Source organism: Gadus morhua, chromosome 17 (assembly GCF_902167405.1).
Source record: "Gadus morhua chromosome 17, gadMor3.0, whole genome shotgun sequence".
Lineage (NCBI taxonomy): Eukaryota > Metazoa > Chordata > Actinopteri > Gadiformes > Gadidae > Gadus > Gadus morhua.
Genome location: NC_044064.1, coordinates 7,410,167 through 7,437,899, shown reverse-complemented (window position 1 = coordinate 7,437,899; position 27,733 = coordinate 7,410,167). Strand labels below are relative to the sequence as shown.

The window sequence follows — 27,733 nt, the reverse complement described above, 5'->3', positions numbered from 1 at the left end:
TGATGTTTTCTATATGTGCTACTACTATGTCTCACCAGCCATCAAACACAACCTTTTGCTTTTCATCGTCGGCTACGGATTATTATATAATTTGTTTTTCACGGTGGAAAATGCGCACTTTGTTAATGTCAAACAGCCGTGGTTTGGCTGCAAACCTCCACCAAGCCCGCTGATATTTAATGTTTTTTTCTCCTCACTCTATTTCTCACCCTGGAATGTGCTAACTCAATAAATAATCTGCAAATGACAACATTTGGCTAAAAATAAAGAAAGCGTTTCCTCACCTCTCTCGTCCAAAGTCAAAGTGTGAATTTATTTGTGTTTTATTTAAAGAACGTGGTGGAGGGGAACCGAAGCAGGGAATGGCGCTCGGGAGGGGCTGGTGTTTATCTGGGATGACAGCATGCCAAAAGGGGGCCTTTGCTGTACATAAGGAAATCTAAAAACGAAATTGACAGTGAAATTTCGCCCGCCTTCGCTGCTGTAAGAGTGCCATACCCGGCGTGTGCGTGTGCACGCGCGCGCGCGTGTGTGTGTGTGTGTGTGTGTGTGTGTGTGTGTGTGTGTGTGTGTGTGTCTAGTCAAACTGTGGTTTTCATTTTACTTTGGGGTTTAAGAAAATACACTGAAAAAAAGAAGAAATTAACGGACAAAAAATAGTGATTTAACTATAAATTGGGAGCGGAAGGACTCACCAGCTCAACTAATGGTTGACGCAAAAATAAGCTACGTCATACACGCGACGCAGACGCGAGCAGCAGGTGTTTTAATTGAGCTTCAAGGAGGCACGAGAGAGAACAAGAGGACTGTTAGAAAACCACAGCAAACGGGTGTAATAAAAACTCTTGTATTGTACATACTGAACATCTTTGAAATCTGGAGAGGCAGCCGGTAAGAGAATGTAGCCTACTTCCGGTCTTTTCCATCAAAGTCTGCCGCTGCTCCGGTAACGTTGTTTGTGCTATTAATAGCTTCTAACCGCAGCATTCGTTGCAAGTGGGGATGCTAATGTTGTCTGCCTATACCGTGAACTGTAAACTAAGTTGTCACTTGTTAGAAATAAGGTGATGGTGAGGCTGCAGTAGCCGTTTTTGTATAAGTGATGGTTTATGCATTTAATACTTTATTATTGAATGTTCCACAATTGAAAAATGTAATTTCTGCGTTGTTTGTGTACTTTTTAAGTTTAAAATTCCAGTATATTTTGTACAAGAATTTATATCTGAGAAAGTCAATTATTTTGCACATGTTGGTGTCGGTTTATTGTTGTGTGGATTGCTGATATTCATGTGTGTTTTCTATGTTTCCGTTTATCTTTAAAGGTTTTTTACCTAAAGGTTAATGGCAAGAGAAAATAGCGAGCTACTGTTTAACTGAAAATAAAAAGGAAAGAAAAGTGAGAGCGTAGCTACTGCCTGGGACTCAAGTCATTACATTTTGAGTAGAATCCAGTTTTCCCAAAACCTCCAATAGATGTCAGTTCCTCTTTCAAGTTGGGGAGAAAGTACAAAACAGCAAAAACCACGGACAACTTGACAGTGTGTGTGTGTGTCCCGTCTTACTTTGCAGCTCTCGCAGCAGACCCCGTGGGCACACTGAGCCCCCTCCTTCAGTGTGCAGTTGTTTGCGTTGCAGCAGTCGTTGGTGCATTCCTGCGAAAGAAACACACAGACACACACACATACACACACACACAAACACAGACACAGACACACACAGACACACACAGACACACACACACAGAGTGAGCGATAAATCACCTGCGGGTGATCACAAACAAACGGATGAAAGCATGAACCGCTGGTATTTGACCCTCGACTCAGTCTCAGCAGCGGTGTGTCACCGATCCTCTTCGTGCCTCGCTAACAACAAGGCTTTAACCTCTTGTCGCTTCGTTATGTCCGGCAGTGGTGCTCGACTTTCGACCCTCGAACAGCTCGTACACAACCGACAAAAAGTCTATCAATACATCACACACACAGCAGCGAGGCAAAGAGTGCCCACGTCCCCTTCATGAGTACTGCGTGAAGGCCCCCGCAGGTGGGATGATACTCTGCACGGAGCATGAGGGTCAATGATGGCCTACAGCGAAAAACCTTCTCCCCACGGAGCGACGATGAATCTGCTCAAAATTATGAAAACGATGATGACAATGATTATTCGCTGCATTTAGACAGCTCTTTGGAAGGCACGCAAAGCGCCCAGCGAGAACTTCCAATTAGAGGCCTGATTAAGGGGAGCCGTGTCGGTACAAAACCAGGTCAGGCCCCCGGCCGGGACACCTGCTCTCTCGGATATCAACGCCTGAAAGACAGCGCCCTTTGACCTTTGAGCTGACCCAGAGCACCCTCCAGAGAGACCAGCAGTGTGCTTGGAAGCTGGTCTGGTTTTCTCCCCAAACAGACGGCATGTGAACAATGATTTTTCATCATTTGTTGTATAGCTACTCTGCAACCTGACTGGAAAGGGGCGACTTGTTCTGTTGCATTCATGATAAGTCGTGTGTGTGTGTATGAGGCTTTTCTTGCACAGTGGGGTACGGCTATAGCACAGAAACGGTAAGGACGGGGTGTCCTGCTTAAGGATTGTTATCCGGAATGTTTGACCAGGAGTGAAACCCGTTGAGACGTTTTTAACGACCTCAACATACAAATGAAACGTGGAACGCATGACCTGAAGAATAATAATAATAGTACAATGAAAAGGCCGAGCAGGAATTGGACATGGCTCGTCCAGCACTACAACGAACACACATGTGAGCGCGCCTCCTGTTTATCTGATTGTTTCCTTACGTCCCGACTTGCACATATTTTCACCATCGACCAAAAGCCAACCGGGGCGCTTTTCATCTTTCCCTTTTTTTTTTTCTCCCTTTTTCTCCCTCTCCCGGCTCTACTGTCTCACACGGATGAAGATGACATCTGCTGTTGCCATGACGCCCTCCACATAGCGCCACCGATCCCCCACACTCTCCCTCCTCCTCCTCCTCCTCCTCCCTAACGGACGTGGGAGTTGAAAGTTGAAAGAAAGAATAAATAATTACACCGCCGAGCCGGGCGGGGTTGGAGGGACTACGGATCCAACCGGAACGAGGGAGAGAGAGCGCCAGCAGCGGAGCTCACAACCCGATGTGCTGGGAGAGGCGTGTGGCCTCTCCAGGTTTATAAAACCAGGTTTTCATTGTGGTGTGTGGTGACCATTGACACCCAGGAGGCCTTTGGCTGGCGTTTGTTGGGAGAACTACGGCCGGGGGGGGGGGGGGGGGGGGTTTCGGCGTTTCGGAGGAGGTGTAAATAAACATGGATGGGGCGGGGACGCGTCTAGGAAGAGTCTCGGAGCGGGGGGGGGGGGGGGCTGTCCGTTGGGGGAGATCATTAATAACAAACCTCCTCTGTCTCATTAGCAGTGAGAGCTGGGAGATAGTGAGTTTCTGTCTCGCTGCCTTTCGTGTGCTCTCTCTCCCCTCCCAATCTCTCGCTCTTTTACACTCTCTCTTGCTCTCTCTCCTTCTCTCTCACTCTCTCTCCTTCTCTCTCTCTCTCTCGCCTTCTCTCTCTTCCTCCCCATCACTCTCTCTATCTCTCCCTCTCCCTCTTCCTCCCCATCACTCTCTCTCTCTCGGTCTCGCTCCCTTCCAATTTTCTCTTTGTTGCTCTATCCTTTCCTCTCTGTCGACCTTCCCGTCTCGCTTTCAACTCCCTTCTTTCTTCTCTTTCTATCGATCTCTCTTTTATTCTCTCTCTCCATTCCCATCTCTCTCGCTTGATTTCGCTCTCTCCCTATCTCTCTTTCTTTTGCTCTCTCCCTTATCACCTCGCTCTTTATCGCTCTCCCTTCCCCATCTCTCACTCTTTATCCCTCCCCATTCCCTTCTCTTGCTCTTTATCTCTCTCTCCCTTTGATTCTCTCTCTCGTCCCCTCTCTCTCCCTTCCCATCTCGTTTTGAGTGTCTCTCTCTCCCTCTCTACCGTCCCCTCTGTCTCTCTCTCACTCTACCTTCCACATTCTCTCTCTCTTTGTCTCTCTCCCGTCCCCTCTCTCTCTCACATTGTCTCAGTGAGTGATGTCAGCTGGGGTGTGAATGGGAGCCATCACAAGCCAGCGTCTTGACACGACTCCAACCTGCCCTCCATCTGGTCGAATCAGATGGGCCCTTCGCTCGGATAACTTTTAGGGACTACTGACAACGTCACGCCTCAAAAAAAAGCAAAAAACACCACAGGAGGAAAATGTCCATCCCTTCTTGTCAGAGGCCTTTCCAACACGGTTACATGCGTCTCATGGCTGACACATGGCTGACACATGTCACTCACCACTCGTGTGGTGTGTGACATGTGTCAGCCATGTGTCAGCCATGAGACGCATGTAACCGTGGTGTTTACGTTATTTCAGTATTGACGGTCCGTTTAAGGTTTTGATTGGCGGTTGGTGTTTTGGTGTCGCTCACTTCACCACGAGAAAAATCGAAAGCAATTCTTTGCTATCGAGGTATTTGATAATTGAATCTCATTATTTTGAATATATATATTCATATATAATATGAACCTGTTTTACATTAATACATTGGGTATTGATAAAATGATCAAAGTGCTACAAATATATATTTGATTATATTAAATCCATTATATTACTCATTCCTCACGACGAAACACTCCATAACAATCGCGTGTACAATTGATATTTAACCATCGATCCTAACCACACAGCCTCCCGCGAGGCGCGCTCTTAATCCGCCTTCGTCACGTGCACACCCCCTCACCGTGATGGATCACCCCCCCTACCCTCCTTACCTCCAGCTCGCCGCAGTCGCACTCCTCCCCGTCCTCCACGAAGCCGTTGCCGCACCTTTTTCCCCCGACCAGGTCCTTCATGTTGGGCATGTTGAAGAGGCACATGCCCCCTCCCTTCTGGAAGTATCCGTCCAGGTCCTTCTTGCTGCAGTGACTGAACACCTTGGGGAACGGGTGCCTGGGAAACACACGGGGCGAGAGGCACGTCTGAGCACCAGGGCTGGGGACCAGCCTTTCCAGGAGACCAGGGGATGTGAGCAAACATCAGCCTTCTAATCCAGGCTTGAGACTCCACCTTTACTCCCTGGCCTTCCCGGGGCCCTGATGTGGAAGGTCCAATGTGCTTTTTGTGTTATTTGTCTGACTGATTTGACTGATATATAAATACATATGAATATATGCCAAGGCGTATTTGCAGCCTGCCAAACACAAAGTGCACCGCACTGCCATTGTTTGTTGGAGCCGACGGTTGAAAAAAAGAAACAGCAGCTCGCTGCGTCCTGTGTTTATTGTTGCTAGGCTACCACTGAATGCTCTCCTTAGCCTAAGTGTTATTTAATCATCCTTTTAAACGTTTATCATTCATCCACACATCATAAGTATTCATATAGCTCCGGGTATGCAGTCACAGCCTGGACTAGTTTCACAAGTGTTACCACTTGTTGGTCGTAACAGGCACAGAAGGCCCGCCTCTCAATGCATCTGATTGGACACTTACGGCCCAATTACATGGGCCGCTTTTCTGCCGTGTGGAAGTTTCTTCAACTTGAGACCTTCAGGCCGCTCCGCCGAAAGCACAAGGCACTCGGCAATGCAAAAGCAGTGAGGTAAACACTTAACACTCGTTTTAAGGAAAAGCGCTCATTGATAACAGTTACAAAAAGCCTCCCAAGGCTGCTGAAACGCGTTCTGTCCGATCGGGTGGCCTTACGCAATCCTTTCGCATAACAACATTCCTAACTTGGGCCTTGGGGCGTATTTACATTATTTCTCCAGCATTTGCAAGACCAGAATTGAAATCCAACTCTCCAAACCGATTTCTATGCTGTCAATAGCTGGGGCATTTCTGTTGCCTATGATGTGACTTGGCCCTCCAGTGGATTCAGAACAAGATGAAATCATACATGCTTATGGAAAAAGATTGAAGGTTGACTGACGCTGATCTGTTTCTATGTGCCTCACAATAGAAGGCCATTACCCAGGCAATGAGAATGTCCTCTGACTGTTCAGGTGAGGCTCGGGTGGGGGAGACTCGTACTGTCGCAGCAGTACTTAAACACAGACTAGAGGTGAGTGAAACCATTAGAAATACACCACTCTAGCAGAGCAATGACTGGAGTGCAAGCCTTGCTTTTCCTTTCATGGGCTTCTGCCAAGTAGCGAATGCTGCCAACTGTAGCATCGGTAGCCTTAACGGATGCTTGAGCTGTCAGAAGAAACTTGGCTGTGAACACGGCCACTGTGCTTTTGCTTTAGTCTTGATGCTGTCGCTAGATCCACTGCCATAGTTTTGATGCGGTTGATACATCCATTGCTTTAGTCTTGATGTTGTCGCTAGATCCACTGCTATTGTCTTGATGCTGTCACTAGATCCACTTCTATATTCTTGATGCTGTTGATACATATATTTCTTTAGTCTTGATGCTGTTGGTACATCCATTGCTTTAGTCTTGATGCTGTCGCTGGATCCATTGCTTTAGTCTTGATGCTGTCGCCAGATCCACTGCTATAGTCTTGATTATATCGCTAGATCCACTGCTTTAGTCTTGATTATATCTCTACATCCATGGCTTTAGTCTTGATGCGGTCTCTAGATCCACTGCTTTAGTCTTGATGCTGTCACCAGATCCACTGCTTTAGTCTTGATGCCGTGTCTAGATCCACTGCTTTAGTCTTGATGCTGTCACCAGATCCACTGCTTTAGTCTTGATGCCGTCTCTAGATCCACTGCTTTAGTCTTGATGCTGTCACCAGATCCACTGCTTTAGTCTTGATGCTGTCTCTAGATCCATTGCTTTAGTCTTGATGCTGTCACCAGATCCACTGCTTTAGTATTGATGCTGTCACCAGATCCACTGCTTTAGTCTTGATAGGTCTAAATACTGAACAAACTTTTTTGGGGGAGTTTCCCGCCTAAATGGGCATCAATAGCCCCAAGTCTTTTGCCCCCATCTCCTAATGTCTACGGTCATCATTAATAAGCAGCGGCCCTGCGGCCCGACTGCCCAACCCCCCCCCCCACTGAGACTCACCCCGTGGCGGCGGCCATCACGCAGCCGCCTTGCTCGGCCGTGGCCTCCACGCAGCAGCCCTCGTTGTCGTGGCTCATGCCGAAGTTGTGGCCGATCTCGTGGGCCATGGTGGCAGCCGCGCCGATGGGCAGGTCCGAGTGGTCCTGTGGCACCAACAGATTCTGACTTTACTCCGACATTTGATTTATAATGATGATTATTAGGATCAATAATCACAATGATACAATTAGAGTAGTCATCCTCAATCATCGATCGTACATCCGGAGATGACCCTCTTGTGTACACACTTCACACAAAAATGCTGGACAAAACCGACAGACACAGAGAGTGATACCACGCACACACATTCATTTACATTGACATTTACGTTCATGTGCGACACACGTTAACACATCACACACACATAGGCATTGCCCAACAATTTAAACACAGGACCTGTGCACGTGCAGCATTCATCCAGCACATAAGTGCAGCGACCGGTCCAGGAAATTGTTTTAATCTGTGCCAGGGAACGAAGCGTAGCACACACAACGGGCAGGCGGACATGTGTGCTACAATGTTTTGTTTTCATCCCTTCCTGCTGCAGATGCTCTCTGTAGCCAGCAGACCTGGACACCCTGGTCCATTCCGGGATGAGGACTCAGGTGAACCTGGTCCATTCCTGGATGAGCAATGCAGCCTCAGGGTCGAAGGTTGCTTCACTAATGGAGCCCTCCACCCGCGTGGGGGGCAACAAGTGACCCTCCCGAGAGACGGCCCCTTGTTTACCCTCGAGGACTGGCGACGACAATAAATGAGCTGAGATCCGAATGGGCACATGGGCTCAAAGATACAGCCATGCAGACTCCTCTCATGTCGTCCATGAGTGCATATGGGGCAGGAAGTACAGAAGATGCACAGAGCAAAAGAGAAGGGTGAACTTCAGACATTATCTCAACGTCCGTTGAGATAACACACAGGATCACGGTTAACGGATTGCCAGAAACGGCCCGGAATGAAGGACAACAAAAAGGTAAACACCCTTCACCATACTGGGAGGTGAATCTAGCCTCGAAACCTGGCTGCAGCGGGTTGCCTCGAAGAACAACACGAAACGTTGCCGAGGTAACCACATCGGCCTGCATCTGGAGGGGTAGCAGCCGGGCCGTACCTACCTTGAATAAACCCCTTTGTATTAAACCAAGAGACCTCCTGCCTCATGGTGTGACGCCGGAGCGAGGCAGCTACCGCTGTGTGTCTGGTTGCACTCTCTCTTTGGAGAGATAACAACTGTGTCCGCCAGACCCCCCTCCTCCTTGCACATCGCCAGGGCAACCCTGACCTCATGACGTCAATGTCTCCACTTGTCATATCACGACGCATTGGTTTCACTCTTCACCATTCAGGGTTAGGGTTAACATGGCTTCGGCTGTTGTCTCGAAGAACGACACAAAATGTTCCCCCGGTGAACAAATCCTTCTATATAATATCGTTTCAATGTTTTGAATTGCACTCATCCTCGCTCACATCCATTTCTCTCGCACGGCTGTTGGCAATGAATAGAATGGAAAACAAATCCTGCGAAAGATGAGGAATTCGCTACTGAAACCCACAGGGGGATTACGAGAAGGTGGGGGGTCCCATTATCGATCCAAGCCCCCAAAGCCACCAAAATGAAAAGCCAGCTTTGGTAGTTATGGCCCCTGGGGGTTTCGTAGTGCTACAATAGGTCTGGATCCTCGGGACAATCTGCACCCGCAGTGGGGAGTTAATTGTCTGTTAGCGGCTGATCAGCCTTTGGAAAACATATCGATTTCTGCTCAACTTCTTCGAGAAGTATTCCAGCACATGTAAAGACACATCAAGGCTGCAGGTAACACACAATCCACACACGTGTGAGCGCACACACACACACACATACACACAAACACACATGCCCACAGAAAGAGAGACGAATGGGATCCATGTGAGCAATTGAAAATGGTTCAAGCTGGGAGGAGAAAATTGAAACAAAAAAGACAGAAAGAGAGATAATGCCAGAAAAGGAATAGAGGGTTTCCGTGTTCCCTTTGGTTTCCCGCCTACCACGTTGATGCCTCCGGAGTTCTCCAGGCTGCACATCCCCTCCAGGGGGGCCATGCCAATGGTGGTCCCCTTAAAAATCACCCCCCTGTCAAGGAAACACACACAAACACACACACACACACACACACACACACACACACACACACACAAGTTATGGCAGTCAATCGATTACGATGATGACGTTGCTCCAAATAGAAAGGAAGGACAATTATTGGGGTGTGTTGCGGCGATGCATAGCCAAGTGGCTGTGCAGGCCTATGCGGGATCCGCAGACACACACACACACACACACACACACACACACACACACACACACACACACACACACACACACACACACACACACACACACACACACACACACACACACACACTATAACATCAGGTGCATCAAGTGCACCTCTGAACCCATCTTCTGAAGCTATCTCGGCGTGAACCTCTCCCCCATGGACGTGCTAGTGCTCCACTCTGTGACGAGAGGGGGACGAGTCTGATGAAGTCCCGCTGAAGGAGGCCTCCGCAGGGGGCACGCAAACTAAACGAAAGTCGGTCAAAATCACGCTGTTGTGCGGTGAGCGAAATAGAATTAAACTAAAAAATCTGAAGCTCGAGTGAAGTGATTATGTACCACGAGGGGTAACCTGACCTTTTTTTCTGTTCATGTGAATGCGTGTGTGTGTTTCTGTGTGTGAGTGTGCATGTGTGTGTGTATGCATGTGTGTGTGTGTGTGTGTAAGTCTGTTTGTGTGTGAGTGCGTGTGTATTTCTGTGCGCAGGTGTGCATGTGTGTGCGTATGCATGTTTTTTGTTGAGTGCGTGTATGTGTGTGTGTGTGTGTGTGTGTGTGTGTGTGTGTGTGTGTGTGTGTGTGTGTGTGTGTGTGTGTGTGTGTGTGTGTGTGTGTGTGTGTGTCTGAATGGCTCACGGGGTGTTGTGGAACCTGAATTAGGTCAAAATGAGGCAAGATCTTTTTGGCTAATAAATCCCGAGTTTGGCTAATGATTTGTCAACTGAGACACTGATGAAGTCTGAAATTGTCTCTGCTCCGCACCGACTAGCGCTCAGATTGTTTGTGTCATTAGCCGAACATTCATGGAGACAAGAAGAGGTACAGGCCACCGCATCTCATTTTGTGGTTGAAAGGAAGACGCCGCAAAAACACATTTCTGAACCTGAAATGAAGGTTCATGAGGAAACGTTGCGTGAACGGCCGCCCCTTCGTCACGGAGAAGAAAATAAACACTTTGTGTCGAATAAATAAAAGCGGTGAAATAGCCTCAGAAGGTTTGTCACACTTGATTTAATTAGCAGATCAATACCTCGACGTGCCAAAGTTGAGCTGTTTATAACGCGTATTTACACCCACCCCCCTCGCCCCTCTGAACTCACACAAGGACAGTTTTTATAACCATATAAAGGTGGTTTGGTGTTGGTGTTCTCTGAGTTAGAGCGCCCGTGACTGGCTCAGGGGAGAGGCTAGATACAAGCTCTTTAAAGAGCGCTCATATGCATGCTGCTCCTCTAAAGTCGAACACGTAAACATGTGCATCATACAGTGTACATGTTTTGTGGTTCACGTTGCTCCAGTCCCCTTGCCTCCTACCCCAACACCCCCTCCCCCCCCCCCCCTTCCCCCCCTGGCCCGTTCCCCTCGATGCTGACGTCTGTTGTGATTAGTCTCTAATATTACTATTAATAATAATATTGATAATATAAATAATAAACTGCATTCATAAGACACTTTTCAAAGATCCCACCGCGTTCGACACTGACCCGATTTACACACCATCAATGTGTCCAGATTTGAATTTTGTGTGCTCCTGCGCGTGCGTGTGTGTGTGTGTGTGTGTGTGCATGTGTGTGTGTGAGGGTGAGTGTGAGTGAGAGAGAGTGTGTATACGTGTTTATGTGCTCCTGTGTGCGTGTGTGTGTGTGTGTGTGTGTGTGTGAGTGTGTGTGTGTGTGTGACGTGTGTGTGTGCGTGGGTGTGCGTGAGTGTGAGTGTGAGCGAGAGAGAGTGTGTATACGTGTTTGTGTGCTCCTGTGTGCGTGGGTGTGTGTGTGCGTGGGTGTGTGTGTGTGTGTGTGTGTGCTCCTGCTCCTGTGAGTGTGAGCGAGAGAGAGTGCGTGTGTGTGTGTGCGTGTGTGTTCCTGTGTGCGTCTGCGCGGCGGGCGGCCTCACGTGAGCAGCTGGGCGTTGTCGTGCTTCTTGCGGGCCTTGAGCTTCTGCCTCCACTGCAGGAAGGACCAGAGGGTGGTGTTGGGCTCCCCCGTCACGATACACTGGTCCCGCTCAGTCCACACCTCTAGGCCTATCAGCGGGACCCGGATGTTCAGCGCCCGGTAGAACTGGAGAGCACGCACACACACACACACACATGTATTTATATATATATATTTATATAAAAAACAAACACACATATATATTTATATATATACACAGGCACACAAAGATACACACACATATATACACACGCACACACACACACGCACACGCACACACACACACACACACACACGCACACACATATACATATACAGACACACAAATATGCACACATTAGCACACACACGTGAACACACCAACACCCACTTATGCAGATGCCCGCACGCATACACATAAACGCACACATACAAACAAATACACACACACACACACACACACACACACATAGACAAACACACACCCACACATACACAGTGGAGAGTTGTGTGATTGCGAGCTTGCAGCAGCGCGGGCCTGGAGCCTGTAGCTAGCCCTAGTCCCCACTCCACCCTGCAGAGTGTGTGTGTTTCTCTCTGAAGGGCTGACTGGAGGACCCTTTGGATGAAATGGGGGGGGGGGGGGGGGGGGGGGGGGGGGGGTGGTTTAAGCAATCCTATTGAGGCTGCCGCCCACTGCCAGCCATCTGTTTACATTCGCTCGATTGCCTGTCATTCCCAATCACGTTAATCACCTCCAAGCTACGGATGGTTGGTGCTGCTGGTGCTCGTGGTGGTGGTGGTGGTGGTGGTGGTGGTGGTGGTGGTGGGGTATCAGTAGATTAACTACTAGTCCAACCCCTGTATCATAATGCCACGGCGGTGGCCAGCCATGTAGGAACCATGGTAACTCATCGGGTGCCACGACTTTTATTAGCGCGCCGCTATCACATTTAGCTTCGTGTCAGCCTCCCTCCACCCCTCTCCCCCCTCTCCACCCCTCTCTCCCCCCCCCCCCCCCCCCCCCCCCCCCACCCCCCACCCCCCCTCCCCCTCCCGCCAAATAGGAATGAGGAGCCACCGTGGTGCTGGGGCCCGCCTTACCTTATCCACATAATTGGCAATTTCCATGATCCGCAGCTTGGTCTTGTGGTAGTCCTTGTTTTGCTGTGTGAACTGAGTGACACAGGGGGGAGACGAGAGGGAATCAATTGCGGTGAATCGGTGACTTTGTGAATGAAGAGCGGTGGGGGAGGGCAGGCGACGGGCTGGCGCGCAGCAGGGGCTACTCTGGTGGGTTTCTCCACTTCACTTGAAAGGAAACCTTGGAAAAAATCTCAAAATACCTTCTTTATTTTATTTTTTGGAGTGAGGTCCTTTGGCTATTGACCATCGTGTATAGCGGTAGATGTGGCCATAACCATGGTCCCCCCTGTGTCACATGCATTGTCTGTGTCACATGCCTTGAATGAAGTGCCTGATCATTTAAGCTGTTATAGGTATTCCTATTTTTAATTCCCTAGTGTTATTTTATTTCTATTGGTGACAAAAAAACGAAATAACCCACAAAAAACACGAGTGGCAGTACTGGCAATTCAATAATAGACAATTCCAACAGATGTATCACATCTTAAATGCATAAAAAAAAGGGTATTTACTATTTAGCAATCAATCTTCCTCTGACGCTTATCTGTCACAGGTTAGTCTGATGCTGCATTCATAAGTGATCCCATGCATACATAGAGAATAAACCAATGCTGGGGCTTAAGACGCGAACACGGCGATAAACAAACAGACAATTTGGTGGCTGTAATTATTTCTGCGTCGCTGCTCAGATTAAAGCTTGTTTTTCTGAGGCAGAGTGTTTATGTCCCGAGCCGAAATGTACAGAAGAACAAGCAAGAGGAGAGGATGAGATGACTATGAGCTGATTAGTTTAAAGAGAAGAGAAAAAGCAGCACGGGAAAAGTTGTAGCCATGAAAGGGACAACCATGTTGTCTGAGATTCTCTGTCGCTACAAAGAAAGAAAGCTACGAATGTGTACAAAGGGCCAAACAAATTTAGATTCAACTATTGCACTCGGGTGTATTCCTCCAGGCAGTGCAATGTCATTACAGTGATTAGTTACTCTTTAACACTGTTGTCTCCCCGAAGCTGACCTTAAGTTGACAACTTGACAAATACACAATTCCGCTTTAACCACACAAGCTAGGAAACAGTTGAATTAGCATCGGAACATGAGCCAACACAGGGTCATTCGTCAATAAGATGAATCGTTGAAGGCTTATTGATTTGGACAAAGTCCTGCATAGTGCACTCATTATTTTGATCAGGTTCATATGTAAGGATTAGTCAAAAGCTGCTAACTGCTGAGACAGTTGACTAACACCACTTCTTGCAGGTAATGAGGAGAAAAATGTATTCGAGAGCCCCTAGCAAACTTTGTTTAGCATTTATTTATTACTTTATTTATTTTATTATACTTTTGTCTATGTTTGTCTATTTTTATAATTTGTCCCATTATTTTATATAATTTAAGTTATCCTTTTATTCATTTTGCTTTGTATCTAAATTTAGAGCTGTCATTGTCCTTTCTATGCCAACAATTTTGAAAATGAATTCATTTTCAATACATTTATTTTAAAAATGATAAAATATAAACAGTTGTCTAACACCGATAAGCTAACACAGTTGAATAACAGCGTATGCCTACACAGACAAGCTAACCCAGTTGGTGGTTATGGTATTCTAACCAGTGCGTGGTCAAGCTAACCCATTTGGTGGTTATGGTATTCTTACCAGTGCGTGGTCAGCTACGATATACAGCTCCATGTACTTGGTGGTTCCCCAACTTTCCCGTTTCACCTGGGAGCAAGAGGGGGAAAAAATAAGTTGATTCTTATTATTCCTTAAAGACAGTTCGAATCTTTCATTCTGGTTCGGGGCGATGTGACGCAACTCTGTGTAAAACAGCCCACTAGTATCATAGGAGAGGAAAGGATGTGAATGAATCTTTGATGCGCTTGAAACCGGGATAGCTTCACAAAAATAACATACTGTGCAAAGAACATTACAAAGTCGGCGTTCATGCAAAATACATGGCGTAACCCCTTTCTTGAACATTTCCCTTTCCCTATCACTCGATGCTCGTAAATATTGAGTGACAGAGACATAGAGTGAGAGAGACAAAGGTTCTAATGACACCTCATGTAGGCCTACAAGACGTTTGAATGGATTCTTTCATCGTGGGATTATCTCGGCTCACCGAACCACAGGCAGTGATGTAGCAATGACGGTATTATTATTAGGATTGGGATTTTTCTTTTGCAAACTGTTTCTTGTACACACAGACTACCCTTAGCTAGGCTATCGCTTTGTAGCATTAGCATGTGGCCCTGCAGACACTTAATTGCAGGCACCAGGGAGAGGCTGGTTTGTTGTTAAAAGCAATTGATTCACAGGTGCATCGGCAGCTGCCTTGGACAGCGGGCAGAGCTGATACCTCCAGGACATGCTCGCGGCCCTGGGAAGAAAGGCCCTGTAGTCCTACACACACACACACACACACACACACACACACACACACACACACACACACACACACACACACACACACACACACACACACAATCAAATGCACACTTCCAAGTCTATTATTATGATATATGGGTTAGTTTCTGTGTGCATGCCTGTGTGTGTGTGTATGTGCGCGTGTGTTTGTGCCTGCGTGTGCTAAGTAGGAGTTGTGTGAAAGTCTGTCTGTGAAGTGTGTTTTCTCTCTCTCTCTCTCTCTCTCTCTCTCTCTCTCTCTCTCTCTCTCTCTCTCTCTCTCTCTCTCTCTCTCTCTCTCTCTCTCTCTCTCTCTCTCTCTCTCTCTCTCACTCACTCACTCACTCACTCACTCACTCACTCACCAGTCCAGACACACATACACAGTCTGGATATTTATATCCAAAGCAAAGTGAACCTGTGGAGAGAGGGGGAGTGGGTGAGCCCCTTCATCGAATAACAGGGCAGGATTAATGGGCGGCAGTAGCGCGGATTGGGAGGGTGACTTGGGTTGGGTTCTGGGGGTGGAGGGCGGGGGTATCGGTATCCATGTGGCATAGGAGAGCCAAGAGGAGGAGAAAGCCATGGTGTATAAGGAAAAATAATAAAAAATGGATTGGGAAGGTGTGGCCCTGAGGAAGGAAATACATCAATAGAGGCAGGAAGAATACGATGAGAAGAAAATTTAAACTGAGAAGGAGACAGAGAGAGAGAGAGAGAGAGAGAGAGAGACAGAGAGAGAGACAGAGAGAAGCTAGCGAGAGAGAGAGAGAAAGAGAGAGAGACAGAGAGAAGCTAGCGAGAGAGAGAGAGAAAGAGAGAGAGAGAAAGAGAGAAAGAGAGAGAGAGAGAGAGAGAGAGAGAGAGAGAAAGAGAGAGAGACACAGACAGACAGACAGACAGACAGACAGACAGACAGACAGACAGACAGACAGACAGACAGACAGACAGACAGACAGACAGACAGACAGACAGACAGAGAGAGAGAGAGAGAGAGAGAGAGAGAGAGAGAGAGAGAGAGAGAGAGAGAGAGAGAGAGAGAGAGAGAGAGAGGGTGTGTTGGAGCGCAGGGTGATTATAAGAACTGCTTAATGGTAAACAACGCGTTCCTGGCCTTTTCTGGTTCTTTTCTTTTTTCTTTATCGACAAAGACATCAGACTTCCACTAAATTGGAGACATTTTATTGAAAGGAATTAGACCAACTTATTGGAACAAATGATTAAACAATTAGCTTTGGCAAGGGGGAAAGAAGCCTCGGGCTATTTAAAATGTCTGCATATAGATTCCAGGGGAGTACAGAGAAACTGAGTACGAATACATATGCACCGCTACAAAGGAGAAACACCCAGAGTAAACCCTAACTTTATGGCTTTACGGTCGATATGTGCACAAGGCTAAGGCCATATAATAAATGATTAAAGCCATTTACAAAGGGTTGGCAGATTTCTTTCTTACTCCAAGACCTTAAGAAGCAGGTAAGTGGAGCACAAATTATGTCTCAAACTTTATCGGTATACATGCAGAAGGTGGAGGTAAAAGCATAAAACAGGAGGCTGGCTGGCTGGCTACATTATGTCATCTCCCGGGAAACTGCTTGTCAAAATATCCCCGCTGGAGTTAACCACTAGCTAGATATAAAACGATTTAATCATTTCGGCTTGTAGGCTAAGCCAAGCTTGCCTTTTACGCAAAAAAACGTAGACGCAGTAGCCACATACTGGATTTCTTAATGGGTTGATTATGTATGAAAACAACATTGGTGGAAATAGTGATTTGCCGACTTTTGCTTCCACCCTTTGGCAAGGAGGGAGCTTAGCATGTCACCGTACGCTGGAGACTGACGGTTTGAGGTGCGCCCTCGATTTATTACACGTGTTGCTTTTGATTGACGGCTAAACCGTAAGCCGCCTCATTTAGGGGGAGGTTCTAACAAAACGGATACAGCCCAACCCTAATATACATAACGTATGCTACATGTGTATGCGACCCATGCATAGCTCACCTGTGTTCGCCTACGCTGTAGGGGATGATGAAAGTGCATCATCTACTACATCATTCATACTATATCACACATGACAGCGTAGCATGACTCAGACCAAGAGAGGGCTTGACGTATGTCGCTCCTGGTAATCACGCACACACAGTCCACATCAACATATGCTGGAGGTGGTGGTGTTTTTTCTAGGGGGAATTCTCAGCAGGTGGATGACAGGGCAGGTGTGTGTGCGTGTGTGTGTGTGTGTGTGTGTGTGTGTGTGTTAATATGCGAGTGTGATTGAGTGTGAGTTTGTGTGTTTTATGTTGCGTGAGTGTGTGTTTATTTGTGTTAATGTGTGTTTATGTGTTTGTGAGTGAGTGAGTGTGTGTGTGTGTGTGTGTGTGTGTGTGTGTGTGTGTGTGTGTGTGTGTGCGTGCGTGTCTGTGTGTGTTTGTGTGTGCTTATGTGTGTTCATGTGTGTTTGTGTGTTGTTAATGTGTGTATGTGTGTGTTTGTGTGCTTTTGGCGCGCATGTGCATGCGTGCGCATGCCCGTTTGTGCGTGTGTGTCACAGGTCGACGCGGTGGCCCGCTGCCGGCGGCGTTTCAAACGGAACGTCTGGACGGTCCGTAACCAGCGTGTTTGTGTCGGATGGCTGCGGCTTTATACAGCACCGCCCTTGGAAGAGGTGTGTATGTATTGTGTGTGCGTGTGGGTGGGGTATGTCCTCCTACTATAGACACCTCCACCTTTGGGCAGAGGTGTGTGTATGCTGTGTGTGCGTGTGTGTGTGGTGTATGGCAAGTTTGTTCCCTGAGGTGTGAGTAACGCATAACGCATTTCATTGCTCATTTTACAGGAAAACAAGTGAGAGGAAATGGGTGGAATGTAACTGTCGTTGTCATGGTAATGCATCGTATGTTCAGTCTCACTGGGGGCACGGCGCAAAGACCAAGACTACCGTAAAATGTTTACGAAATATCCATACATTTCATGATAACCAAGATATACATCTTTGTAAGACATGAAGCATTGCATTGTGGGAATTTATTTAGAGGGTACTAGAATTGAACAAAAAATGTGTGGATGGATACTGAGTGACTCACCCTTTGGTGATGCGGTCGAAGGAGATCCGACAGTTGGCCAGGGTGGCCTGTCTGGTGGCCATGGCCGCAAGTCCCGCCTCTGAGGGGCAGGTCCTCCGCGCTCATCAGCCAATGTTGGAGAGGGCTCTGTCCGCTGATTGGCTCCAGGTAGTAGGTGTCACTGGAGTTCAAGGATATCAGACCCCTGGATTGGACGAGAGGAGGTGATGGCGATTACAGCCACACACAGTGCATTTGGATTCACATTAGATAGGATTTTGAAACACAGGATGGAGGTCTGGAAATGTAGGATTTCCTTCATCGTGGAAGACAAACCAAATCCATCATTCCAGCGTATCACAACGTGAACTCGTTCCGCTCATATGTGGTTGTGCAAATTAAATCTACGCTTGTCCATTTCAAAACATTACTTTTATGGCTTTCAATCTTTTATTGTGTTTTCCTTGCTGCAATGGGACCAATGTGCAGCACTAGTGGATTATATGTCGAGAGTCTGTGTTTTTGTTTGTTTGCCTTGAGAACATGTTCTATCTACAAGAGAACATGTTAAGGGGTGATCACAAGTGGGAGGGTCCAACTATATGTATTCTGGATAGGAAAGCAACATTTGCTACAGTCCACTCGGTAGGCTGGTAGACTGATCTATCCAGCACACATCTAGGTGGACACTGATTTTCAAACGGTTTGTAATGGCTAATCACACTCTCACCGGCAGAATATCACCCCTTTAATATCAATATTTACAGGAGGCAATATCTCCATGAAAGCAGAAGTAACTGGATAATAGCAGAATGTTTTATCAAACCCTGTCGCAATCTGTGATTCACAGTCCTGGGATCTTACTAAGGTCAGCATGATTTATTATAAACTGCCTCAACACTGACAGAAATTATTATAGCCGATAAGGGAATAAAATGTTTGGCTCTGTGTCTTAAAACGTGTTTAGTTATTTGCTTCGTTATTGCTGTGTGGAGAAAAGTTTAATTACTTTAGATTGTAGGCTGGAGCAATACAATATGGACAAACCATTATCCAAATGACAAACTCATTAACTTCCTTGCATACAATACAGTTTCATCTTAGATTGGGTATTTTGCATGTAAATCTCGAATCAAACAGCAGCCATCTAGGGTCACAGTGGACCTCCACAAAATATCTTCGGAACCATTCAGATGCATAGAGGAGATTTTAAGCATGGCAGTTGTGTGCGACAAGCCTTATGCTGCAGCTATTAGCTCCCTTAAAGCCTCAGACGTTCTTGGCCAGAACACAAGGCAGTTTGAAAGCATCACTTGAGTAGTTAGCGGGCTGATGCTGAGAGCTCTCTGAGTGTGTGTGGATGGATGTTCCCACATCGGTGACGTTCATGTAGATGTTGTTCGTCTGTATCTTTCACTGGCTAAACCAGGGGCACCTCATTAAAAGGTACTTATTGTGACTGAATTAGGCTTAAACCCTTAAGCAATTGATTCGGCATGTCGAATGTATGTAATGCAAAACCAGTTTGAACGTTAGTAAAAAATATACAGCTTAAGCAAAAAAAAAAATCAATACCTGTCTACAACGAGACGAAGTTGTGACCCTATTTAGCTTTTGATAGTTCCATACATGCACACTCTCAGCACGCACGCAGTCCGGCACGCAGGAAGGCACACACACACACACACACACACACACACATGCACACGCATGCAACCTGGTGATGGTGTGTAATTAGTCAGCAGTGAATGGAAGCTCACTTAGCGCAGCTCTAATTGTTGGGCTGCGCTCCATAATGGTGCTCCCGCAGAGGTGGCTGCTGATACAGAATCATAATGGGCCGCGGACTCTATAGCCAAGACTGTTCAACGGCCAGGTTCCCGGACTCCTCTTCCACTGAGGTTCAGACACTTGGCAAGGCAGGAGGGGGAAGATTGAGGTTTCCTTTGCAGTTTTATCGTTTCAATAACAGGGTGCCAGCAAGGTATTAAAGTATGTTGAAAATAAGGCCTTAAAAGGTGTTGCAATTTTATTTGCTTTTTTATTTGGGGGGGCATGTAGGGGAATCAAAAAAACGTTTTGCAGATGTATTGGGGGTTTATGATGACCCTTGATCATGTTCTTGCAAGCACTTATTATGGTGTGGTTTAATCTTGCGTCTCCGACCGCCCCTAGAAGGCCACCAATCGGCAGGCAGATTCTGGCCAGTGAATGTCAGTGTGAACTAATGGTTGGAGCTCTTCTGACTGACAATTCTTTCGGTGTTGGTGACGGTATCGGTATTCAATTGTAGCTAAAAAAGTTATTCAAAAGTCTGACGTTAGGGTTAGACTTTGAGTATAGTTGGGACCTTGTTATTTTGAACATCACCTGCATGGCATCACCTGGCTTTTATAGTTTCAATCCGTTGTTTTTCTCGCCCTCCAGCAAAAATAACAACAACGGATTGGAGTTAGACTGGAATAAGATGTCAATCGGGCGTGAATCAAAGGTCAAGTTCGATGTTATTACTTATTCATATGGGGGGGAAGGGTAGTCTGAAGGATATATGGTGTTTGACCCCCAGCCAAATGATTCACGGTTCAATCCCCAGAGTCTCCCCAGTCCCCTTGAGCAAGATGAGCCCCACCTGGTCTTTAGCGACAGGTTTTTGGATTCCCCGTAGGTCCCTTTGCATGAAAGGGCCTGCTAAGCGGCTAAATGTCAACATACATGTAGATCTCACCACAGAAGCTGACGCAAGGCTCATGGTTTTTAAAGCAGCGTTTGTTTACGTCATTCAAACAAAGTGCAACTGCATTCTCCTTGCTTTGAACCGTGTAAGATGTATGAACCAGGTATGATTGGGAAACTTCAAATAGCTTAGCGGAAAGACTAAATCCCGCTACTCTTAAGAGTCTCAACTGTGCATCTCAGAGGCAAGCTTAAGCCTTTGAATCCAATCATGTGGTAGGATCACAAATAAAAACATTTTGTCTGACGCTCTGGCTTTCCCACCATGTCAACAGACTCAACCTCACCCACGCACCCAGGTACACACACACACACACACACACACACACACACACACACACACACACACACACACACACACACACACACACACACACACACACACACATTAGTATTTACTTGTGTTCTTCAAAAGGTGCAAATAGACTTTGTTTACTCTAAAAATACTTTTCCTGCATCTTTCATTGATTTATTTTCTTAGCCTTTTATGTCCCTAACTCGTCTACACTATGTGTGTGTGTGTGTGTGTGTGTGTGTGTGTGTGTGTGTGTGTGTGTGTGTGTGTGTGTGTGTGTGTGTGTGTGTGTGTGTGTGTGTGTGTGTGTGCATGTGCATGTGTGCATTTGTATGTGTGAGTGTGTATGGTCTCTTGATGTGTGTTTGCCCTGTTCAGCCTGTTAACTTACTTATAATGTAATTAATATATATAATATATACTGTATATATATACTGACAGTTTCCTTGTTAAGAGAAATTATGATATGGTCGATCAGCTCAACATCAACTTTTAATCCTGTGTCCTCTGGCCATCCGTTACAAACAAGGCCTTTGAATGTGGTATGAGATTTGTTGGCGCCACTGTTATGCTGTTATGTGTCGACGAGGGAAAGCTTTGTGGTATGATGTCCATTAAATGCCCTTTTACATCAGGCCACAACCTGGCAACCTCAGCATCATTGCCAAGAGCACGCTCTCAATTGAACATTTATATGCAAAGCGTTCTATAATGTATTACAATATTTTTATAGACTTGTGAACTGGGGTGTTTCATGAGGTTCATTAGAATTCAGCTCTTCTATGGGATGGATATTATCAGAAATCCAATAACAAACCCATGCAATGAGAGAACCCTTTCGGCTTTGAACTGACAATTTTGGTATCAGCTTTTTTGCGTTTCACAGCCCCTGGCTGCAGGATAATGCACTGTTCTGATACGAGCCCGTTGATGTGCCTGAACAGACTGATTCATAGATTCAATAGGTCATAAACGGAACCAGAATAATGATGGACCAAGTGCAATTAGTATATGAATCACACACAGACAGCCAGACAGACAGGCAGGCAGGTAGCCAGGCTTCAAGCAGGCAGGCAGGAATGCACACACACACACACACACACACACACACACACACACACACACACACACACACACACACACACACACACACACACACACACACACACACACACACACACACAAACAAAACACCATTCAATAACCATAACCAAACTCAAATCGCAAACTTAGTGCAAAACATTTGCTATCGAAACAAATATGCATCTATACACGCAAACGGCCGCATAAAATAAATTCAAACCATACACCATGTGACCATAGAGTGGGGATCAGACGCCGTGGATATTGCACAAACAACGGAGCCGCTGGTTCCTCAGAAGCCATTTGGCATGCATTGCAGCAGCGTGGCCCGTATGTCATCTTTACATTTGGCCGCCCCACGGGGCCCGGGGCCCGGGGCCCGTTAAACACATGGGTGGGGCGGCCCCTACCTCACTCCCGAACACACACTCAGAGCCACCCAGGAGTGTGTGTGCTCCTGTACGTCTCCGTGGTAGAAGCAGTGATCCTGAAAGAGAAGAGGGAAGAATGAGATGGGGTGACGGGGGAGTGAGGGGAGGAGGGGGGAGGGTGATGGGGGGGGGGGGGGGGGGGGGGGGGGGGGAATCAATATCTCATATCTCATGTCTTTGAAGGAAAACATTAGCAAGGCTAAAGATAATGTTAATGGACGGCTTCTACCGCCCCCTCCCCGCTCCCCCCGCCCTATCTAGGGATGGATTGATTCTGCTAGATGGATTTGTGCACGTTTGTGTGTATATCTGAAATTTGTGCGTGCCTGTGTGTGTTTGTGTATGTGTGTATGTATGTTTGTGTGTGCGAGCGTGCATGTGAACACAAGCATGTGTGTGTGGGTGTGCGTGTGCGTGTGCATGTGTGTTTGTGTGTGCGTGCATGAGCAGGGTTGGAGGGTCCATAGCTCTTATGTTTCATGAATAAGCCGCTGTTGAAAAAAAACGGCCTGCTGTCTTTGACAAATGGATGGCCATTACTAATCGATGAGGGTGCCGGAGCTCCCTATAGGGAGATCGCGCTGGGATGAACACCTCTGCCTGCAGTACAGCGCGCCTGGGCTCGTAAAAAAATTAATTATAGCACACTAACTTCCAACAAAAGGAGGCGATGCCAAATCTTCAGGGAACTTTTAAAGCACAAATGCAGAGTTGGGAGGAGAGGGTTGGCTGTGGTGGTGGTGGCGGTTTCGGTCAAGACTACTTTGTCGTAATTAGAACGATTCAGGGACACAGCATTTTTTCGTGAGTCGTCGATTCAGTCGTCGCACAGACGATGATTCTGACATCTGTCCGATCGTAATTCCCCGAGAGAATGGCGTCATCGCCCGGCCTTTTCTGTTGCTATCCGCTTGTTTCAATGTCAGCCGTTGTTTGAAAATGTGCTGGGTGTTGGTGGTGGGTGTTGGGTGACCCTATATTTATATATTTATTCATTTAGCCTCTAAGCCTTTAAGCCCATTTTTTAAACGAGCTTGTTTGTGTGGTGAATGGGAGTGTGGTGGAGTGGGATTACAGGAGACGTATACAAAATAAACGTCTAATGTGCAGAACGAAATCAGGCACATTTTGTGTATGTTTCCGGAGAGAAATCCTTCCTATGTTTTTGGAGGACAAGAACAGAAGATGCCACCTTTAAGTACATTTAAGGACGTCAGTGTCCTAAAGAAAAAAGCTTCTCTTTAGGACACGCAACCTTGAAATAGCTCTCCATGAACAAAAGAAAGAAAGAAAGAAACTGCCGATGCACCAAAACTACTTTCCATCACGTTAAGGATTAGGCAACACCATTTCCCTTTGATTGTTAGATTTAAGTATTTCTTTACATTTATTGACGATTGACAAGATATCAATATATATATATTTCTGTTATAAATAGTTGATATTCGGCTAAATTTGGGTATCCGATATATTTCCCGACGAAAACCGCTCTCTAATACCGACCAACTATGAAACCCCGATCTCAGTGCCTGTTTAAAAAAAGACACACAGAGCCGCGTTGCGCACACACCCCTCGTTTCATCACCCAAAAACAAGGTCACCCGGGCACATTAAACCCTCGGAACGACAAAGCACGCTCGCCCCGACAAACGCCATCCCATAATATAACAACCCTCTTTGTATTCCGAACCGAAGTGGTTTACACAAGCGAGCTGACACCAGCAAGCCCCCACAGCCCCCCTTTCCCGGTACATGTCAAACCGTAATATAAGGTACAAGAGGTATCCATTTATGACTATTCCGTCTGGACTCCCCGGGCCGGGTCTGCCTAGCAGAGCGTGAAATTAGCTAATTTAATTCAGCGCTCATTCACAGCCCAGACACAAAACTATTGTGTGACAGACAACTTCGCCCTCTAAAACCCCGGGCGCAGCACCTCCGCTCGTTTGGGGACACGCGGCGGGCAGACACGGACGACGGAGGCGGAAAAGCCCCTTTCAGAAAGCCCACAACACAAGGCCGGGTGCTAAGCTGGAGGCGGATGATACATCATCTGTGCCGTGGTCCTAGTTGGATTAGTGGAGCTGAGGACAGCATGAATGGGAAATAACACTCTCCAGTATGGTTGTTATCCCTTTTTATTTTTCTGTCCAGGGGGAGTGATAAGGAGAAAAAACCCAGAGCCATTCAATTTGAGATTTTGTTTTTGTTGTTTATGCTCAAGATGATTAATGTACAATGGAAAGTGATTATGTTCATTGGCTTTAATCTCTCTATTTAACGATGGAAGACACTAATACAGTTTTTTTTTCGACACATTGGTTATACTTCCAGATATCCCGGATACAAATATGGCAAACAAGTTTTCCCTGCTGGGATGAATAAAGTATATCTTATCATATCTTATTTTTAAGTAAACTCTGTGGTGTACATGTGTAGAGTTTTACGCATTTATATGTAAACACTGTTAACACCCTGTTGGGAATACTGTTCCAGAAATTCTGGCTTTTCAGTTCTTCCAACCCAATATAAAATGTGCAGATCTATTCACATTATACCAAAAGTTACCCTCATTTTGAAAAGTTTGACTTCCTGCTTCCCGAGGACCGAAACCTTTGCTCTGACACCCAGTAATAACCAGTTTAGATTTAGATTGATGATGAGAGATAGACAGTCTGAAGATAGCAAGTCGCTGAACTAAATCCCCATCTCCCGGGGACAAAGACACAGATCTGAATGTTGTGTATCAGCTTGTTATGACCCATCTCCCGATAAGTCTCGGTGGCTTTTTATAGAAAACGCCGTGAACGACGGAACGAAACAAAACGACATGTAAATATAACGGCGGGAAAAAAAAAAAAGGAAAACCGCCAATGGCAACGCACGGAAACCAGCGGGGATCGGCGTAGAACAAAAACAACGTAAAAAGAAAGACAACTTTAACCAAGCAGCGAGCAGCAGAACGGTTTGGCGCTCCTCGCGGTCTTGGCGTGACAGAGCTGAATGGATTATCGGGTCGTGTGAGCCGCAGTGCGACCTCGGCCCTGACATTTAACATGCCCACACCCTGCGTATTGATACGACTCCGGGAGGCTGTTGTGGTCGAGGCAGCCAGCCGGGCGGGGCCGTGGGGGGGGGGGGGGGGGGGGGAGCAGGGGTGGGGCTCCTTGTTCTCTTCATCTGAGATCACAGAACACACAGGGACACCACAGAGGAGGCACCACCCGTCTGTGTGTGTGTGTGTGTGTGTGTGTGTGTGTGTGTGTGTGTGTGTGTGTGTGTGTGTGTGTGTGTGTGTGTGTGTGTGTGTGTGTGTGTGTGTGTGCGCGTGTGTGTGCGTGTAGACTTGCATGGGTGTGTGCTTGTTTATGTGTTCATGTGTGTGTTTGTGTATGTGTGTGGTGGTTTGTATGTGTTAGTGAGAGCACACGTCTCCATTGATCAGACATTGTGTGTAGGGTGTGCACATGTATACGTTTATTTGTGTATGTGTGTGTGTGTGTTAGTAAGAGCACACGTCTCCATTGATCAAACATTGTACGTGCACGTGTCCATGTGTGTGTGTGTGTGTGTGTGTGTGTGTGTGTGTGTGTGTGTGCGTGCGAACGCTCACCATCATAACACTACAGTCAGGGCGTGTGCGCTCCTGCGGCGACGCTGCTTGCCACTATGCAGAGAGTCACAGGTGCTCTTGAGTGCGCCAAAGTTCAAAGAGGAAGTGCCTCTCTCCGCGAGCAGCTCCGCTGGCATCGGGGAAACGCACCTCGCCTTTCATGCCGCCCCCCCCCCCCCCCCCCCCTTTAACACCCTCTCCCGAGCTGAGAGACACCCAGCCGGGCTGCACAGAGCACGCACACCGCCAACCCGCACCCCCAACGTGAGGCTGTCAGCCCACCCGCAGCGGTAATAAGGGCCCTCATAAGTTATGCATTCCTCACAACGAGTGCTTGAGTGAGTGTGTGTGTGTGTGTTGTTGTGTAAGTGTGGTTGTGTGTGTATGTGTGGTTGCGTATGTGTGTGTGGTTGTGTGTGTATGTGTGTGTGTGTGTGTTTGTGTGTGTGTGTGTGTGAGTGGTTGTGTGTGTGTGTGTGTGTGAGTGTGTGTGTTTGAGCAAGTGTGATGTAAAATGCCAGATAGGGGGCTGGTGAGTGTAATTGCGTATGCTTTGTGCAGCGTTCACATTAAATGATGATGAGGGGATATTTAAGGTGAAGTATGGGGTCCCGGTTGCGCTGCGGTTGAGACGCGCTGCCATCCTGACAGCTTTTGAGTGGATTCCTGACCGAGAGGTCGTGGTGGTTTAGCGTATTACTGAAGCAACGAATCGGAAATCGGGTATTATTGATATTAACCACAAGGTGGTGCGCATCTCCACGACGCAGTTGATGACAAGCGGAAGAACGGAGGCCCAAACAATTAACAATCAACCGAGTCACACAAGTTGTATTTTTTCCTTGCGTTTTCGTCTGGACGAGTTGAAATGGAGACTAAAACTGTGTTTTAAAACGAAAACGTACAAGGGTTGCTGTAACCTTAATGCGCCATCGCGTCTCATAAGGACAACGGTATAGATATAATAAAATAACGCTTTTCTTATTTTATTATTTTATGAATAGGCTTGCACTATACACTTACCAAACAGGGTCAAAAGTAGAGCCTCATAAACGCCACTTTCTCTTGATATTATTGATGTTCTGGCCTTAAGCATTAGACCGCTGACCATGAGGGCTAGAGAAGAACATTTACTGGTAGGACACAGAGCCCATAAACACCCCATGATGGGAACATTGAGGAATCAAGTTTGTACTTTTTATTGATTCATACAGAATGGATTTGTCCCTTGTATATGATGTACAAAATACAGACTTAAATGTTGCCAGGCGACCTGCACGTAAGTTATTGTTTGTTTTTTTGTTGCTTGGCAACCCCTTAGTTTGATCAAATTCTCGTCATTTCGCTACATTAGCAATACTCGGTTCTCTGCTTTCTGCTCAATAAACGCCTGTATCACCGCTGTTAATCCTGTGTTCTGGTCATAGTCTGAATGCAGAACAGTGGGGCGTCTGCTGTTTCGTTCTGCCCTCCCATGGAACCACTCTGGGGCCGTGGGAGGGCAGAACGAAACAGCAGACGTGCAGTTGGTGAAATGCATTTTATGTCGCGTTTCATATATTGCACGATGCTATCGATTTAAAGGCCGAATGTAAAACGGACCACATTTATAAAGTGCTTTTCAGATCGGAGGCCTCTCAGAAGCGCTTTGCAGAA

At 46.8% G+C, this 27,733-nt stretch overlaps 1 protein-coding gene across 1 annotated transcript in view; it reads right to left on the bottom strand.

The window, feature by feature from the left end:
• adam19a (ADAM metallopeptidase domain 19a) overlaps positions 1 to 27,733 on the bottom strand; it is a 116,117-nt gene that overhangs the window by 23,104 nt on the left and 65,280 nt on the right. Inside the window, exons 5-13 of the mRNA XM_030339224.1 lie at positions 22,444 to 22,520; positions 17,944 to 18,127; positions 14,109 to 14,174; positions 12,413 to 12,484; positions 11,289 to 11,455; positions 9,107 to 9,191; positions 7,043 to 7,185; positions 4,791 to 4,968; positions 1,563 to 1,652 (exon numbers count right to left, since the gene is read on the bottom strand). Coding sequence (XP_030195084.1) covers positions 1,563 to 1,652; positions 4,791 to 4,968; positions 7,043 to 7,185; positions 9,107 to 9,191; positions 11,289 to 11,455; positions 12,413 to 12,484; positions 14,109 to 14,174; positions 17,944 to 18,127; positions 22,444 to 22,520 — 1,062 coding nt within the window. The remainder of the gene's footprint in view (positions 1 to 1,562; positions 1,653 to 4,790; positions 4,969 to 7,042; positions 7,186 to 9,106; positions 9,192 to 11,288; positions 11,456 to 12,412; positions 12,485 to 14,108; positions 14,175 to 17,943; positions 18,128 to 22,443; positions 22,521 to 27,733) is intronic.